The sequence below is a fragment of the Aethina tumida genome, chromosome 4, assembly GCF_024364675.1.
Source record: "Aethina tumida isolate Nest 87 chromosome 4, icAetTumi1.1, whole genome shotgun sequence".
In the NCBI taxonomy this organism is placed as follows: Eukaryota; Metazoa; Arthropoda; class Insecta; order Coleoptera; family Nitidulidae; genus Aethina; species Aethina tumida.
In genome coordinates, this window is record NC_065438.1 from 8879476 (window position 1) to 8895934 (window position 16459).

Sequence of the window (16459 nt, forward strand, 5' to 3'; positions counted from 1 at the left end):
CGTCGTAAATTTTTCAAATGCGCCCGGAAAATAAAATTCTCATTAGTGGCGACCTTTCGTGTAAATCAATCTGCGGAATGCCGCCGAATTAAACGCTGAAAAATCCGACATCGGCGAATTGCGGTCTGACTTGAATTACAACTTCTAGTCGATCTCCCGAAAAACTTTTTCAACCGCCGATAATGAAACGGTGTTTTACATAAAAATTAAATTGCTTTTCAAGTGCTCGTTGCTCACGAGATTATGCTTGTAAGTTTAAATCTTTGTAAAACTATTAGACACACATATTTTAATTACACAAAAGTTCAGTTTCACTAATTAATTTTTGTTTATATTACATAATTAATTGTGAAAGTAAACTGACAAATTAAATTTTCTTCTTTAGTATATTAAAATTCATTGTCAGTTACTCAGATGAGGCTGGTGGGGCAGTGCCTATGAAAAGGATTTTATTGTCATAACATTAATATTAAAAATTACATTTTTTTATGTTTTTATTCTTAAAAATAGAATATAAATTGATATTTAAACTAAGGTAGAAGGGTAATATGTTGTAAAACCGACGATTAAACTTACATTTTTCATTGAATATTTCGTACGCAAGTTCTCCAGAGGCACTTTTAAATGTGCCTCTTCCCACCAATTCGTTTCATAACTAAATACAGTATTGGCAGAAAGTGAAGCAACTTTTTTAAAATTCAAATAATTTTTGTCCTGGTTATTACGTTCAAAAAAAAGTATATTGAAAATTAACTTCCCTTTATAAATTTAACAATTACATGGTTAAACAATAAAAAAAATAAAGAATTTAATTTTACTGATGATTATTTGTTTTGTAATTCCCATTATTATCAATAACTTCCAAACACCTTTTTTCATGGAAATCAACAGATGGTCAATAACATATGGATCAATATTTTGGCAGGACTTTGGCTATACTATATTCTTTTTATCTTATTTTGTTGTTCCCTATCTCCCATAAGTTTTCAATGGAGTTTAGATCGAGAAATTGACATGGCAAGTTCATAACATTAATTTTTTCCCTTAAAAGTCATTGCTTCAAATATTTTGAAATGTGCTTCAGGTCATTATCTTGTTGAAAATAATGTTTTAGTGGCATACTTTTATCTGTTCCTCAATATTTCTTTATACATAAGACGATCCAAGATATCCTCTATTCAAAGGGGAGGACCCATTCCAAATCCCGAAAAGCAGTCCCACACCATTACCGACCTGTCACCGTGTGTGACACTGAGTATGGTAAACTTTGGGTTAAACTTTTCATGATTAGGTCGCCTTACATATAAAATCCCATCACTGCTAACCAGATTAAACTTGATTTCATCACTCCAGATCGCTCGTTTCCAATTATTTAACGTCCAGTGTAAAAGGGTCCTGGTAAACTCAACTCTGGCACGTCTGTTCTTCTCTGATAGTAGTGTTTTTTAGTCTGGGCTGCTCACATGAAGACTGCCTTGTAGTAATCTATCTTTTACGGTTCTTGAAGAAACATTAATTCCAAGTTGTGTTTCAAGTAGTTCAAAATTTGTTTATCCTGAAACCGATTGATCATTCTTGCTCGTCCAGTTTTACTTTTTCCTTCCACATCACCAAATCTCAATACGAGTTACAATCGAGTGATACTCATTTTTCTCTCTTTTGAGAGAACAATGTAATCCGTGTCTTCAGAATTCAGAAAGTAATTTCTTTCCACGAGGTACTATATACTTTGGTATATACTGTAAAACTAAAAATTATTGTGGAATTTATAGAGATTAGTGACATTTAGTAAAAAGTTGTTCTACTTTTTGCCAGCGGAATATTTAATTTATTGATTTGTAGCTAACAGAATTATTTTTAATATATGAAATATTCACTGTGTTCATAATTGATAAAATTAAATTAGATAATATTAGATAGATTTACATATACATATATATTTTTAATGTTGCTCTACTTTCTGCCAATACTGTAAATAAAAATAAATAAATTTATTTGATTCCAACATTCGCGCATGCGGACTATTGTTTCAATGGTAGGGAAGCTGAGGTGTGCCTCTAACCATTGATATAACTACAAATATCAACGCAAAAAAACCACAAGAGTCGCCATTGTTAAAATTTAAAACAGAGTTTCAATTAATTATTAACCAACTAAATAAATATACATTATACATTTAAATTAATTAAACAGTAGAAATAAAAAACTTTTGTCGTGTTATGAGTTGAGTATTGTAATTCCCTTTAATCCAGTAATAATTTGCGGTCACGCAATGCGAGTAAATTGAAACATAAACGAAAGCTCAACTATAAATTAGGAATAATGTTCGGCTCATTCTGCCTAATGGAAACGTGTCCCAGTGCTTTAAGTGTTGTGGTTTTCGTCCGAATTAAGGAAAATATGATGAAAACAACGGCAGCAACAAGCCTCCCAAACACATTCGGAAATATTGATGATTGGAGATTATTGTGATTGTTTTTATTTCAGACGACGATCTCATCGATCGGATCCCACGTCATCAGTTCTACAGCGACGACCACGATAGCCGAAGAGCCAGTTCCAGAGGAATAATTCCCAGAGCCAAAATTAAGACTGTTAAAATGACATTTGTCATCGTGTTCGGTGAGTAATAAATCTTAATTTAATGCTACACATCAGAATTGCTTCCAATTATCCTTTGTTTTTTCTGCCACGGATCATTTATTCCTTGGCAATGTCAGAAAAACATATTCATCATAAAAATCGAACAAAACAATGGGCCGTAAAGATATAAAACGGGTATTAAATAAAATTATATCGCGCTTAAAAGACTCAAATCGGAGGGCAATAACTCACCGACGACAAAACAAAACAGCTTTATCAAAAACTTCATCCTTTTTGCGTTACACATATCGACAGAACAATAAGCATAAAAGAATATTCTCATTTTAGTTCTGAACTCGGTCTCGACGATTTATCATCCGTTTTTGTCCTGTTTGTCAGCGATGAAGTTTGGATAAGCGCAAAAGGAAAAGGGAGACGTTTAAGGAACACCCTAGATACAGATTAGATGGCCTGACTATCTAATAAGGCATTATTGCGCGTTATTCATCCCCTTCGGCTTTTTAAACGACACCCAAATTCCCATGGGATCACCGATTTATTGAGCTACCCCCATTAAACTTGTCGGATTTTGTTTGTGGCGTAAGATTTGTTGAAATATTGTTGTTGTTGCAGTGTTCGTCCTGTGCTGGAGCCCTTACATAGTGTTTGACTTGCTCCAAGTCTACGGGTACATACCCAAGACGCAAACGAACATAGCCATAGCCACGCTGATCCAGAGTCTGGCACCACTCAACTCCGCCGCAAATCCGGTCATCTACTGTCTCTTCTCCACCCACGTCTGCAGAAACCTCAGGTAATAAACGTGTAACTCGATAGAAAATTGAGGATTGTCTTGTATTTTTGCATAGATGCTGTTCATTACTAAAAAATGTAAACTTCGACCCCTGCAGAAAGTTCCCGCCGTTCACGTGGATGTCGACATGCCTGTCGCTGTGCTTCCCCGGCGAGGCGGACGGCTCCGGAACCGTGACGACGTCGTTGACGCACTCGTCGCGACGTTCCGGCTCAGCGGCCAGTCTCCGGCACACCATACGGCTGCAGCCAGCCCTCCACAACACCCATAAGGTCGCCATCTCTGTTGTCTAGTCATTTGTGGAAGTTCGAGAGTTTACTGATTAATGAGTCCTAAACACCGGCACAAGTATTAATTAGAATTCGACTCGACAACTCCAAACAAGAAACAGTTTATGTGTTTGTATTACCGTGCATTTCTATAACATAAATTGTACCTTTATTAGTTATGTTCAATTGCCTGAAGTATTATGTGCGAGAGTTTGCAAATTCCCTGAACGTGTGGCGCACAGTTATTCATTCATTAATTGTATTAATTGTATCGATTAGACTTTCCATCATAGGTTTGTCAATTCTCGCATTCTTTCTTACGTAAATCTATTGACAATATATATAGATCAAAATATTGTTGTTAAATTACCGATAGTTAGTTAAAATTTAAATACAGGGTGTTTTTATATAGAATAGGATCTTCTATTTTATACTGTCTATTTTATGTTACTATTTTTATTAAGATCTGGTAAATTTTTGATCTCAAAAAATTGAATTATTTGTTCACAATTGTAAATACATTTTGTAAATATTATGGAATTGTACATAAAAGTACCAATTATACACAATTTGCTAACAACATTTTGATAATTTTGTGAAAATATATCTTATATTAAATTATTTAGCATCTTGTATGTAATAGTTATTATAGATTTCAATCAAAATTAAAAAAAGAACACAATTTCAATTTGAAATTCCAATTACATTATAACTTATTATTTTTACTTTAACTTTCAATATTCTCAATTATTTGACTGCTGTTACATAATAAATGTGGTTTTAAAAACCTTCTATGTATTATATGTGTAAAGGATTTTTAACGATTATATGCTCAAAAAATCATTCAAATATATTTTATATGTAATGTATATTATGTGTCCTCTATGTATGATTAAATGATAAAATCTATTACAAGTCTATTTTTAAATTAAGAAATCACATAACAATTCTATAAAAGATAAAATTAACACATGCAATTTATTAAAATACAGAAACGTTGAGCCAAATAATGAAAATCAATCATATAATATATACATGTATCTCTGCGAGTCACTGACTTCAGTAATCCCAGGCAAAACCAACTTGGGATCATGTTTCTCCAACTCCTCAAATGTAACATTAACAACGTCCTGAAATCCGGCCTTTCTTGCCACTGCTTGAGATCTATTTGATGTAAATAATGTAAATGTTGCTTTAATTCCCACTGCTTTGCACAATTCCCTCCTACAAATAAATTAGTGTATCCTAATAGTATTATAAGATTTGTCAATTGTTTACCTAGTTTTTAAAATTTCGACTCCTACTCCGTCACCCCTGAATTTAGGATCGACATATAAACCAAGGGCTGTTAGATGATCATCTATGTTGAATTTTTCATAAATGTCTACCCTTTGGTAAATGTAATCCAACCACGCCATCACGAATTTGATTTTCTCTGTTTTTATCTAAAACTATATTAATGAATACGTATGTGTTCCCGTTAGATGTAAAATTTACTTGTGAGTAATCCGGTTGTTCTCCTTTGTAATTTCGAGCCGTCATGTTTACCCCAACAATTTCCGTTTCCCCATTTTCATTTTTAGTGAGGCAAATCAGTCCTAATCTTTGTTTCGCATACTTTCTCCACACTTTGGCGAATTCTTCCACGGCAGCTGGATCTTCAGTCAACTCTAAAACAATTTTTTGAACATTAATACAATTGTTTTGTGGTTAACTGATATCTTACTTAAATATTTACACAGCGCTTCATCCTTAGTGAATTTGTTACACATAATTTCAATAACATCATCCATCTGATCATCACTGATATCTTGTACCCAATATTTTCTGGGAGCGCCGTTGATCAATTTCTTACCCTCAAACCTCCTCCACACATTGGGGAACGGGATTTCTTTCGGTCTTTGCCACTCGGCGCACATCTTTTGAGATACGAACTCGAAATGCTTGTAGATGTGCTAGCAGGCCCACTGATAACACGTTCATGATAAATGTATTATGTTGTTAAGTTATTTGTTTGATAGAATTTGAAGGACGTAACCAAAAATAACAAACCAATTTGTAATAAAAGTTGTCGGTCAACCTTTGAACTAGCAAATTAATCGCCAGACGTTCGAAAGGTATTGTCATTTTCATATCTATTAATTACGGACACGTGAAAAACGCAGATTTACACAGTAATTTAAAGTAACTATTTCAATTGCCTCTTCCCGATGATCTTTACTTAAATCTTGGACCAATATTTTTCTAGTTAACTTTTTGCCTTCACATTCTCTTCATTCAAATAAGAAATTGAGTGGTCTATTACAATTGACCACCATTATTATACTTAACTATTAAAAATGTATGATATAATTATTTTTTATTTAAGTAATTAAAACAAAAATTATATCGGAGAAATTGATTTAAAAATAAACAAAAAGTTCATTCATTCTATTTTTATAATGTATATCAAAATAATGATATTAAAAATAAATCTAAGATACATTTTATCTATCGCACGGGGGTACATTATTTTTGTTTACTTTCATAATAAAACTAAGATAAGTAGTTACTATTGTAAGAAGAACGTTTACTGATATAGATGATGTGCGTCATTTTGTAATAAATTAGAATCGTCTGTGCCATGTCAACTTATAGATCAGACTAAGTACAGAAGTACCCTCCATGACTTAAATATAAATAATAAATCTATTATTACAAGTGTAAAAGATAAAGACGTAATGTTTAGCCAATATAAAATAAATAATTCCGCCTTAAATTATAATCTATTCAAAGAACGCAGTTCACATTATGAAACCAAAATTAGAAAAGCGTACCAAAAATATATTAGGATACGGTGTGTCAGTTTAAATTATAAGGGGGTAAGAATACGTAGGCTTACAACAATAACGAATATTCTACTCTGAAATCAATTGTAAATATTTTTAGTGAATACTTTGAAATTGTAGATAAAACTTCCCAGTATACTTTTTAAGATCTTCACTTCAAATCTCCCAACCAAGCACTTCCAGTACTTGGTACAGAATGAAGTGGCTATGAATCTAAAACAGTGTAAAAATACATTTAATTTCTTCACTTCATATGATTTTTAGTTTGATTCCAAACACCTGTACCTGTCCAACGTCTAAACTCACAATCATTTAAATTGTTTTACCGACATTGTCCCAACAATTTGCTGAAGAAAACTCAAATCATTCTCATATCAGACATTATGAATGGATATGTACCTGTACTAATATAAATTATTAATATTATTATCATTAACATGACGAAATTTTAAAATATTTAACTAAACTCTAAAATAATAAAAAAAATATTATTAAATATATATTTTGGAGAGGAAATGTAAATAAAACATCGGTTTTAGAATATTCATGTTTATTGTTTAATAAGGTACCTACAATTTTACAGAGTATATTCTCCAATAAAAATTAACAAATATATCGTCCAACGAATTGTCGAAAAGAATTCTAGGGCCTTGAAAATGATTACACAACATCCAACGGCTTTGATTACATGGGTATGTATTTGTAAATACCAAAGGCTACACAATCGTTTTTAAAATATAGTAGGTAACAAAATTATAAACATCAATATCAAAATAAATGAACAATCAGTTACCTGTATGCACGTTTTAAGAAATTCAATGTAAAATATCAATCAATAAAGAATAAATAAAGTATATAGAGCCAATTAATCTTTGGAATTTGCCACGATAACCTAAATTGTTTAATAACAAATATTCAAGCACCAATATTCGCAAAATTTTCAATTCAATCTACCAATAAGACACTGTTTAGCAACCAGTAACTTATATGAGCAACACGAAGTTACAATCTTTCACAATAACACCACTTCCATTCTTGTAAAGGTTGCCAAAAATAAAATGCTTACATAAGTTCCCCTTATTAATCACATTTCAGAAGTGTTATAATTCTAAAAGATCTACTTTCAGTAAAAGCGTAAGTTATTAAAAACATTCTAGCATAGAAAAACTAAATCAGCCAAAAACGTCATGATAAAAAATTACTATTATTTTATATATTTTTATAGTTAATGGACAATGATGTGGTTAAAAGGCATCAAAACTGGCAAAATTTCCGCACCATCATCATTTTCAAAAATCATTAATGCGCTGATTGAAAAACGACGGTCACTCTACAAAACCTTGAGGCACATGAAACAGTGTGGATATTTCGCCAGTTCGAGACCATTTACACGATTAAATGTCGATTACAGTAAATATGACACATTCTTTAAATAGTTTAAGGACCTATGTAATTATATTTTTACATGTGCATTGTCTACATGTGCTATATATTTTTATGAAGCCTATATTATTATTGAGGAGTTAATAATACCATTGATTATTACTAATACAAAACTTATTAATCCGTAATCTATCACAATTTTAATTATCCCATATCAACACTCAGTACTTTATGAACAAACTGATATTAGACAGTAGAACTGGAAATTATTAATTATAATAAATATTTAATTATTGAATTACAATTGAATATTTGAAATCATGTTCATAAAGTGATGAGTTTACACTTACAACTATTTGACTAGAACGCATTAAAATGGAACAAAAGTTGAATATATTTGTTTACCAAATGCTTTGCGTGAGTATATAACGTAAAGTAGGTGTAAATTTTAATTAATACGATGGAATACAACTTAGATTTAAATCACAAATTATCACCGAAAATATCAAATAAATTGTATTCTAATTATTACTCAGAAATACAACACAATATATAAAAAATTCGAAAATTTTAATTACTCATTAGAGTTAAGAATTTATCACTTCATCAAATTAAGGTAAGAGTTTAATATTTTTCGGAGTATTAATTAGAATTTATACTGATTATAAATTCTGCTAATGTGTAGTAATATAAAAATATTAAATAATAATTTACAATTCGTTCACTGTTTAAAAATATAATTGTTACAACTAACATGTAAAATGGTGTGTATTGCTTCAATTCAGAAATATAAATTTGATAAAGCATTGCATAATTGAAAAGATATGCTTCTGAAATGTTCCATATCACAAAATTATTTTATTTCGTCAGTCCTTCCAAAGTGAAACAGCACATCTTATAAAAAATGAACGAATGGTACTAAATACGTATGTTGCAAAGTGCATTCGATAAACTCCGAACCGTTTTATTCTGTACCCGCCAGAAAATAAAAAAATATCAACTGATAAAATTAAATTGTAAAAATTCTAGAGTTCGCAACAGCGACAATATAAAGTTAAATAAATTTAAATTAATAAAAAAATATCTATATAAACTGTAAATGTACAGTATTTACCGGCCACGTGCCTAACAAAGTTGTATAGACATCTACACAACGTTTACTCAATGGATCCGTCTCCGGAATCGTGCTTAAAGGAAAGCTTTCGCCCTGAAAACGAAAAATATGAATACACATTTGTTTAAAAAAGTCTGTGAAGTTTACCTCTTCATTATTGTAAGCCCACAACATCTCCAAAGTCGAAATGAAGCTCTCCAGTTCCGCATTCGTAGAGAAATACAAAATCCAATCGCCACTGTATTCATGCACTTCCCTGCACGCGAATTCCTACAACGAAAATGAAAGTGTTTTATGTGTTTTACAATTAATTTTATTCGTCTTACTAGAATGCACCAGCTCTGCTCGGCGGACGGCAACCGGAACGAAGTCAGATCCGAAATGGCGGCGCAGCTGAGAGCCTGCGCCCCCTTTATAGGATCGTGCCGACCGCAAGCCGGTAACAGAGAGTTAATGGTGAACGGGAAGGCCTCCCGCACTGTCAAGATGTGCTCGCTGGTCAACAGCAAGCTGCACGAAAAGCTCAACGACTTTTCACGGTTATTGTATGTCTGCAAACAAAGAACCAATTTAATACTAACATTGGTTTGTATTTGATGGTGGTACTTACGCCACTGGCGGAGTGCACGAGCTCCTGCAGCCACTCGCTGGCCACGTATTCGTCCGGAGCCGCCAGCAGGAGGCTTTTGCCCTCCACAATTAGCTGGAAGGTGTGCGGCCTGTGACTGTTGAAAACACGCCTCGCTCCCTGACAAGATCCGTTTATTAGAGGAAAGACGCGCATCGGTACTCTTTGAGATGCTGACGACAACATGTACAATACTCCAGCCCTAAATTATAATTAATAATTAATGATTTGATGACTTTTAAAATATGCAATAGTATTACTTAAGGATAAAATATGCAGTTTCCCATCTGCCGTCCGAATCAAACGACTTGAACATCAGGGGTCCTTCTTTGTTTGGACCCAGAGGTGTTATATCTGCTAGTTCAGGATTGAAGTCTTGGATATTAACAATGCTGTAATAATAATATTCTTCATCCTGCAAAAGACAACATTTAATACAAACATTAAGTGAAAAATCAGACTTTCATACTTTGTCAACAGCAGTTTGTTTACAAATGGTGCGTCTTAAATTCTTCATGTCTCTCATGGTAAGTTGTTTGACGGCGGGAAGTTTGGGCTGGTTAACGTCCTTTCTCATGGCGATTTCTAATTGTCCCACCAAAGCCCCAGTCACATTGCTACAGCCCGTCGCTATAATACATTGCATGTCCTTGTCATAGTTTGAGAAGTGTATTGTTTGAGCATTGGGTCCTAAAATACATTGAATTAATAAACAAAAGAGCAAGACGTGTTAGTTTACCAATGAGAATCGTGTTGAGTGCGGTGAAAGGTAAAACGAAGTGGTTGCAGTAGGTGTTGTTTGGTCGCATGCCGACAATATAAATAGTCGTGTTGGTAATCAATACGTTTAAAGGACGGCTGTCTCCCTTTGTTGTGTAGGCGCTTCTCACAGAAAACACCTGATGAAACAAAATGAAATAATTACTCTCTATAACATAATATTATATGGACCTTGAATAAGTTCTCGCTGTTCCTTCAAAAATGGCTGTAGCAGTACTCAGTGCATGTAATTTCGAATTGTAATGCACCTGAAAGGAAGTACTGTATATAACCTTAAATTTCAGCATATGAACTAGCACTTTACTATAAATAAGGTATTTTATTGGTGTTGAAAATATCCACATATGTGTCAAATAAGTATTTGTAAGGAATTTTTTTGGACCATTCTATTAAAAAGAAGTCTGCAGCTGAGAAACACAGAATTCTTGCGGTAACAAGTTAGATACAACATGCACAGACTGGTTTCGACGCTTCAAAAATAATCATTCTGAACTTGAGGATAAAGGGTCTTTTAGCGCACCTAAAAAATTTTAAGACAAATAATAAATGGAGGAATTACTTGACACAGACCGATGTCAGACGCTACCAGAACTAGATTCAAAACGTTTATAAGTATTAAGAATGATCCAGAAGCAAGGACATTGGGTGTATGTTTGATGCCAAAAGACATCGAACTACGTTTTCTCATGTGTGAACTACTGCTTCAATAGCAGAAAAGAAAAGGTAGTTGGCACTGTATCACAGCTGGTGATGGATATACATGGTATACAATCGTAAGGTAAGCCCCAACATCGTCTGCAAAACCAAATATTCATTATTTGAAACTTCTTCTCTGTATTTGATATGATCTCCAGGGTGCAATTTGTTATGGGCTGCTCAAATCGAATGAGACACTATCACGGGGCATCACTATCGACATCATATGGTACGTTTAAATCGAGTCATGTACAAACAAAGACACGACAAAATGATTTTATTACATGACAACAGTCGGCATCATGTTGCAAAATCACTGAAAACCTACCTGGAAACGCTTCAATGAGAAGTTATACCCAGCCCGCTATATTCACCTAACATAGCGTCTCCGATTTTCACCTATTCAGTTCGATGACACACGACCTGGCTACGCAGCGCGTTCCTTTCTTACGAAGAATACTAAAAAATTTATTGATTCTTGGAAAGCTTCAAAATACATATAGTTTTTCTGACGAGGAATTTATATGCTGCCAGAAATATAGGATAAAGTAGTGGCTAGTGATGGTCAACACTTTAAGTAAAATATTTTTGTTCCTTATGTATTAAATAAAGCTTATTTTGTAATAGAAACAGCGAGAACTTATTCAAGGTCCTAATAGAACATCATGTGTATGTTACAAGGACGTCGTAAATATTTCTTTTTGAATAAACTTACCCTCAACAATTTTTCTGACCAGTCCCTGAAAACCTCCTTCCTAAATTGTGCCAATAGTTTCTTGTCAAAGTCCTCCTCGAACTGTCGCTTCACAACTCGCCCTCTTTCGATCTCCCTCTCTAGCTCCCTGTCCACTTCGTCTCTCTTAAAGTCGCCCTTCACCCCCTTAATGTACAGCCCCATATACTTCCTGGATGACTTCTGTCGTTTCTCCACCTTAATATCCAGCATTTTCTTCAGCGTGACGTTGCGTAAAAAACGATTAATCAACGAGCTTTTCGAAGATGCCGGTCTTAGTGACTGCAAATTCCTCAAGCTCGTGCTCGGCTCTCCGTCCATCTCCGATCTTGAGTCGTTGTATTTGAACGACTGGACCGAATAATGGTTGGACTTGCTGACGCGCCTTTTCGGTGAATGCAAATGCCTGGAACTGACTTCCGAAAAGTCGGACACCGTGTCGTTGTCGGACCAATCCATTTTGGCGGTCGACCCGAACTTACTTAGGGTGCTGTTACTTTTCGACGGTTTGATTTCTGGCTCTTCCACCGTTTCAACTTTTTCCACGTGGTGAGAGGGTGATGGAATTGGGGCGATGATTTCAAAATCCTCCTCGACGTCTTCCTCTTTGGCTTTACGTTTGAAGAAGTTGAACTCTTTGAGTATCATTTGATAAACTGTCGAGCTTTTGGGTTTGTTTTGTTGTTCGAACGACTTCTGGAACTTATCGTACTCGTACGAGTAACTAATGCCTTTGTGTTCATACACGTTGCTATCGCAAAGTATAATGTTGGCGGGGAGTTTCTGATTTTGAGGGTAGTTAGGATAAAATCCCTCGCTTCTGGTTAGTTTCAAATTGCTTTTGGCTACCGCCACCTTGTTGACGGGCGCCGGTTTGATCTCTATGGTTTCGAAGTTCTTCAAAGACAGGCTGCCGAAGGATTTGCGTCTGTTCGAGACGTCGTGCGAAGAAGAGTAAATCGTTATGTCTTCCTGTCCTTCCGGAACGCCACGCTCAGCCAACGGCACTGACGTAGAGAAGTTCAAAATATTTTTCAAGCTACCAAAGATGTTACTATCCAACAAATTAGTTTCCGGTTTTTTCTTAGTTTCTTCCTGGACGATTTCCGTTCCAATATACTTTTTTCTATGTTTCGTTTTCTTTAAACAACTCGATTTCGGCACCTTGTGCGTAGATGGTTCCTTTTTCACCACGTTCTCGTCCGAATTGTCCTCCTCGTCGATAGAACTGGAAATACTTCCAGTTGAACTCGAGGACGTGGACGAGTAACGTGAATTGTGGATGTAGATGTCCGATTTTATTTCCCTGTCCTCATTTTTCTCGTAATACGGGGCGTCACCTTCCGCTGCCCAACTGTATCGACCTAAAAACGATTTTAAATGCATGCCAATGTTCATGTAATCAGAGTACATAATTTATTACCTCTCTAAAATTTAATAATGATGTAAAAGTACATTATTATCTTACAAATTAGTAGTTATGAATATATTTTGTAATGTACTTTCTCAAATGGAAATTTAACAAAGTTTAAGTTTATTTTTCAGTTTCTCTGATTTATTTTTAATATATTTAAAGTTTACTGAGACACATTATATATAGAACAGAACAAATATATTTTATTTTTATTTATGTAGAATTAACAACATACAATTCAAATGATAAAGTGCTTTTGTAAAGTAAATTTAGATCACAAGATAAATCAATAAACTGTTAATTTTCTCATTACTAAAAATAGAAAATTAACATGCATATCCTTATGATTATTGTAAAGTTATTAGATAATAAGGGCATTTGTTCCTACCTTTAACAACATCTGGCTTCCTCCTGAACCCCCTTTGGAAAAAGCTGAAGGAAACATCGGGTTCGTGAGTAATAAATCCGTGGTTGATGTGGATGTCATCAATTTTGGTGCTGTTCAATATATCTTCATGGAAAGAGACCCTCTTCTTTGGTGTGTCAGACTTTGATTTTTTCTTCCTCTGTCTCCTGAAGACAATTTGTTCCTCCACAGGTTTTATTTCTGGTGATTCAATAGGTATGTTTTCAGGAGCCTCAGGAACTGGGCTGACTGATGTTTCTGTGTTGTTCAGTTCTAGTTTCAGAGTCTCATTCACTTCTTCTGAAAGACTGACATGCATTGTATCTGTGTTATCAATTTTTAGATTTTGCATTGTATAATCTAGTAGTTCATAACTGTTTAAAGAACAGTTCATTAAATCTGTATCAGATTTTTCACATGACTTGATTGGATGTTCCATTTCAAAGACTTCTTCTTGACCATCTCCATTAGTGTCCTTTAGTTCTTGTGCCAAACCAGATGACAAATCAAACTTGTCAAAGTAACTAGGGACTGACACAGATAAATTAGAGAAATCATGTGTTATGTTTTGATTTGCAATATCACTTTTGGTCATTACATGAGCCTTCTCACACTTCAGCCTATCTTTTACATGGATTTCTTGTTTTGGTTTTGATTCTTCTTCCACATTATGCACACCCTCACAAACACTCTTGGAAATTTCAACATCTTCCTTGAGATCACCATCCAGTGGTACTTCACTATCACAACCAAAACCACTGACTGACATAACAGATGTGACTTCACTTTCACTATCGAGCAACTGGACTCCAGAATCTCCAGGGGATGCCAAACTTGATATTGTGCTTGAAGTCATCTGGTTATCTTGAGTTTTACATTTCAGGTTTTCCTCCAGCAGTTTAGCTTTTGCATTCGGTTCACTGATGACTTCTGTTTCTGACATTGTCTCCATTTTGCTATTAACAACATGTAAATAATATTTAGATACGTAGTTTTCATTAGTAATTGGTGTATTTTTAAAAAACACTTTCGTGTTGCCAATAAAACGTCAATAGAACACAAAAATAAACAATAGTGATGTCATTAAAATCCATTGTTTAAGACTCACCTTAAGTCTGTCTAGTCAGCTGGTTGTAGTTGTTTTAATAGGAAAATTATTTAATGTCAATTAATTTGTGCATAATTACATTGCACTTGCAAAAAGTGTCGTTAAAACACTTGCCCCAAAACCAAAGAGCATGCGTCCGCTTTGACAGTTGCTCATTGATTTTGTTTAGGTCAGGGCCGTATCCACGGAATTTCATTACAAAGAACAAAAAGGATTGTGCACGTCCACGACAATCAAAGAAAATTAAAAATAAATAATAAAAATAGTAAATTTTCTAGTGAACAAATTAAAAAACAAATTTTTAACATTTATTTTGATTATTAGACCATTAATGTCATAATTATAATCCAATAAGAATCAAAATTAATATATATTTTTTATTCAGTAAAAACTATATACAAATCTATCAACAATTATTTGGGAGCAAAATGTCCTCCATATCTTCTACTGGCTTTAGCCTTTTCTATATCAACATCAGGATATTGTTGTTTCACAGCTTCCAAATCAATATTAGGGAATCTGTTCAAAAGCCCAATTACATGATTAAAGTTTCTTCTCTGTGCTCTCCTTTTGTTAAGATACAACTTCTCGTTAAGTTTTTCCCTGAATTGCTCAACCTCTTTGTCATACTCATAGAATTTGTAGTTCTCCTTCCACTTAGTGTTCATTCGCTTTGGAATTGGATATTCACACATCCTAAAAAGCCAAAACTATAAAATTAACTCAGAAATGCATAATAATATTTACCTGTAATTATATTTCAAACCAAGACGACTGGTCACAAGTTTCGAAGGTCTTTCCCCTGTTTCACCAGTTTCCAATTTGTGGTAAGCTTCATTCCTTTCCCTAACCACAGCTTCCAAATTTTCCATGCTGTCCTCAATTTTATCGATTCGCTCGGGACTTGGGAACATTCTAGTTTCTCTTTTGCACTCCTCCTCCATTGTGAGCAACATGTTTCTTTCCTTCAATAAGACATACCAAAGTTTGTGCAAGTCTGTGTTGGATTTTAATCTTAGCTCCTCTTTTTTCCACGACCGTCCGCTTTTAACCTCCTGTGCGCCCCAGTTCTTTTCGTCATCGAAAAATTCCATCAGACCGTTTCGGGGTACTGTTGTGCTTAAACATCTAAAAACATTTGTAATTATAAGAGCATTGTCAACTTATTCGACTACCTTATGGCTGATGAATTGTTTGAAAATGCACCACTATTTAATGTTGTTTTAGTTAATAATCTACATAATGAATTGATTTTGTTTAAAGAATTCATTTTGATGTAATGATGAGAAAGTGAGGTTATACACGATTTATACTTCTAAATCTGATACTTTCAAATTGGATAAAAATTAAAAACAGCTTTCACGTATTTTATATTTAATTTAAAACTAACTATTCATTTTAATTAAAATTGTTTATAATTATTAGTAACATAACTTGAAATATACAAGTAGTCAATGAGGGTTGCATAATTTTAAAAACATTTATTGACACCATTATTTTTATAAAACTCACATTCAAATAAAATTGTTGTTGTTTATCAAGAAAATATAGAACTAATAGAACACGTTCTTTTAGAGAAATTACAACGTTTTGGATTAACAAGTAGTTTTTGCACGCCGACGTTGTCGTACTTACTCATGAGTGCCACAGGGCTCTATTTTGAGGCCTCAGACATTGAGCATATCCTCGTAGAGGTTTCGATA

General features: G+C 33.9%; 4 protein-coding genes across 4 annotated transcripts in view; 1 reads left to right on the forward strand and 3 right to left on the reverse strand.

Annotated features, from left to right (window-relative positions):
- The window catches only part of LOC109596064 (cardioacceleratory peptide receptor), a 74010-nt gene extending 69723 nt beyond the window's left edge, over nt 1–4287 (forward strand). Inside the window, exons 7-9 of the mRNA XM_020011517.2 lie at nt 2488–2622; nt 3217–3397; nt 3453–4287. Of these exons, the coding sequence (XP_019867076.2) occupies nt 2488–2622; nt 3217–3397; nt 3453–3690 (554 nt within the window). The 3' untranslated portion in view covers nt 3691–4287. The remainder of the gene's footprint in view (nt 1–2487; nt 2623–3216; nt 3398–3452) is intronic.
- Nucleotides 4288–4515: 228 nt separating this feature from the next.
- On the reverse strand, nt 4516–5623 carry LOC109607629 (uncharacterized). Its single transcript, XM_020024104.2, has 4 exons — nt 5393–5623; nt 5164–5336; nt 4945–5111; nt 4516–4890 (listed from the first exon to the last, which is right to left on the reverse strand). Exons 1-4 carry the CDS (start codon nt 5583–5585, stop codon nt 4683–4685), a joined length of 741 nt encoding a protein of 246 aa, XP_019879663.1. The 5' UTR covers nt 5586–5623; the 3' UTR covers nt 4516–4682.
- Nucleotides 5624–8468: 2845 nt separating this feature from the next.
- Nucleotides 8469–14912, reverse strand: LOC109596124 (uncharacterized). Its single transcript, XM_020011604.2, has 10 exons — nt 14757–14912; nt 13631–14604; nt 11811–13192; nt 10359–10518; nt 10089–10309; nt 9880–10034; nt 9602–9821; nt 9318–9542; nt 9139–9261; nt 8469–9084 (listed from the first exon to the last, which is right to left on the reverse strand). The coding sequence occupies exons 2-10, from the start codon at nt 14598–14600 to the stop codon at nt 8962–8964; spliced, it is 3579 nt and encodes a 1192-aa protein (XP_019867163.1). The 5' UTR covers nt 14601–14604; nt 14757–14912; the 3' UTR covers nt 8469–8961.
- A 201-nt stretch (nt 14913–15113) lies between these two features.
- LOC109596100 (39S ribosomal protein L47, mitochondrial) lies at nt 15114–16091 on the reverse strand. The gene is made up of 3 exons (XM_020011553.2): nt 15932–16091; nt 15504–15884; nt 15114–15452 (listed from the first exon to the last, which is right to left on the reverse strand). The coding sequence occupies exons 1-3, from the start codon at nt 16024–16026 to the stop codon at nt 15170–15172; spliced, it is 759 nt and encodes a 252-aa protein (XP_019867112.1). The 5' UTR covers nt 16027–16091; the 3' UTR covers nt 15114–15169.
- Between the last annotated feature and the right edge of the window lie 368 nt (nt 16092–16459).

What these genes read in the sequence shown, in the direction of transcription:
- LOC109607629 (XM_020024104.2), bottom strand. Translation starts at nt 5,585, where the DNA reads ATGTGCGCCGAGTGGCAAAGACCGAAAGAAATCCCGTTCCCCAATGTG. An exon ending in AGCGCTGTGTAAATATTTAA is followed by an intron (nt 5,337 to 5,392) that starts GTAAGATATCAG and finishes AAATTGTTTTAG; the next exon opens with AGTTGACTGAAGATCCAGCT. An exon ending in AACAACCGGATTACTCACAA is followed by an intron (nt 5,112 to 5,163) that starts GTAAATTTTACA and finishes ATATAGTTTTAG; the next exon opens with ATAAAAACAGAGAAAATCAA.
- LOC109596124 (XM_020011604.2), bottom strand. Translation starts at nt 14,600, where the DNA reads ATGGAGACAATGTCAGAAACAGAAGTCATCAGTGAACCGAATGCAAAA. An exon ending in ACTGCATATTTTATCCTTAA is followed by an intron (nt 9,822 to 9,879) that starts GTAATACTATTG and finishes ATTATAATTTAG; the next exon opens with GGCTGGAGTATTGTACATGT. An exon ending in AGCAGAGCTGGTGCATTCTA is followed by an intron (nt 9,262 to 9,317) that starts GTAAGACGAATA and finishes TTTTCGTTGTAG; the next exon opens with GAATTCGCGTGCAGGGAAGT.
- LOC109596100 (XM_020011553.2), bottom strand. Translation starts at nt 16,026, where the DNA reads ATGAATTCTTTAAACAAAATCAATTCATTATGTAGATTATTAACTAAA. An exon ending in AACAATTCATCAGCCATAAG is followed by an intron (nt 15,885 to 15,931) that starts GTAGTCGAATAA and finishes AAATGTTTTTAG; the next exon opens with ATGTTTAAGCACAACAGTAC. An exon ending in GGTTTGAAATATAATTACAG is followed by an intron (nt 15,453 to 15,503) that starts GTAAATATTATT and finishes TTGGCTTTTTAG; the next exon opens with GATGTGTGAATATCCAATTC.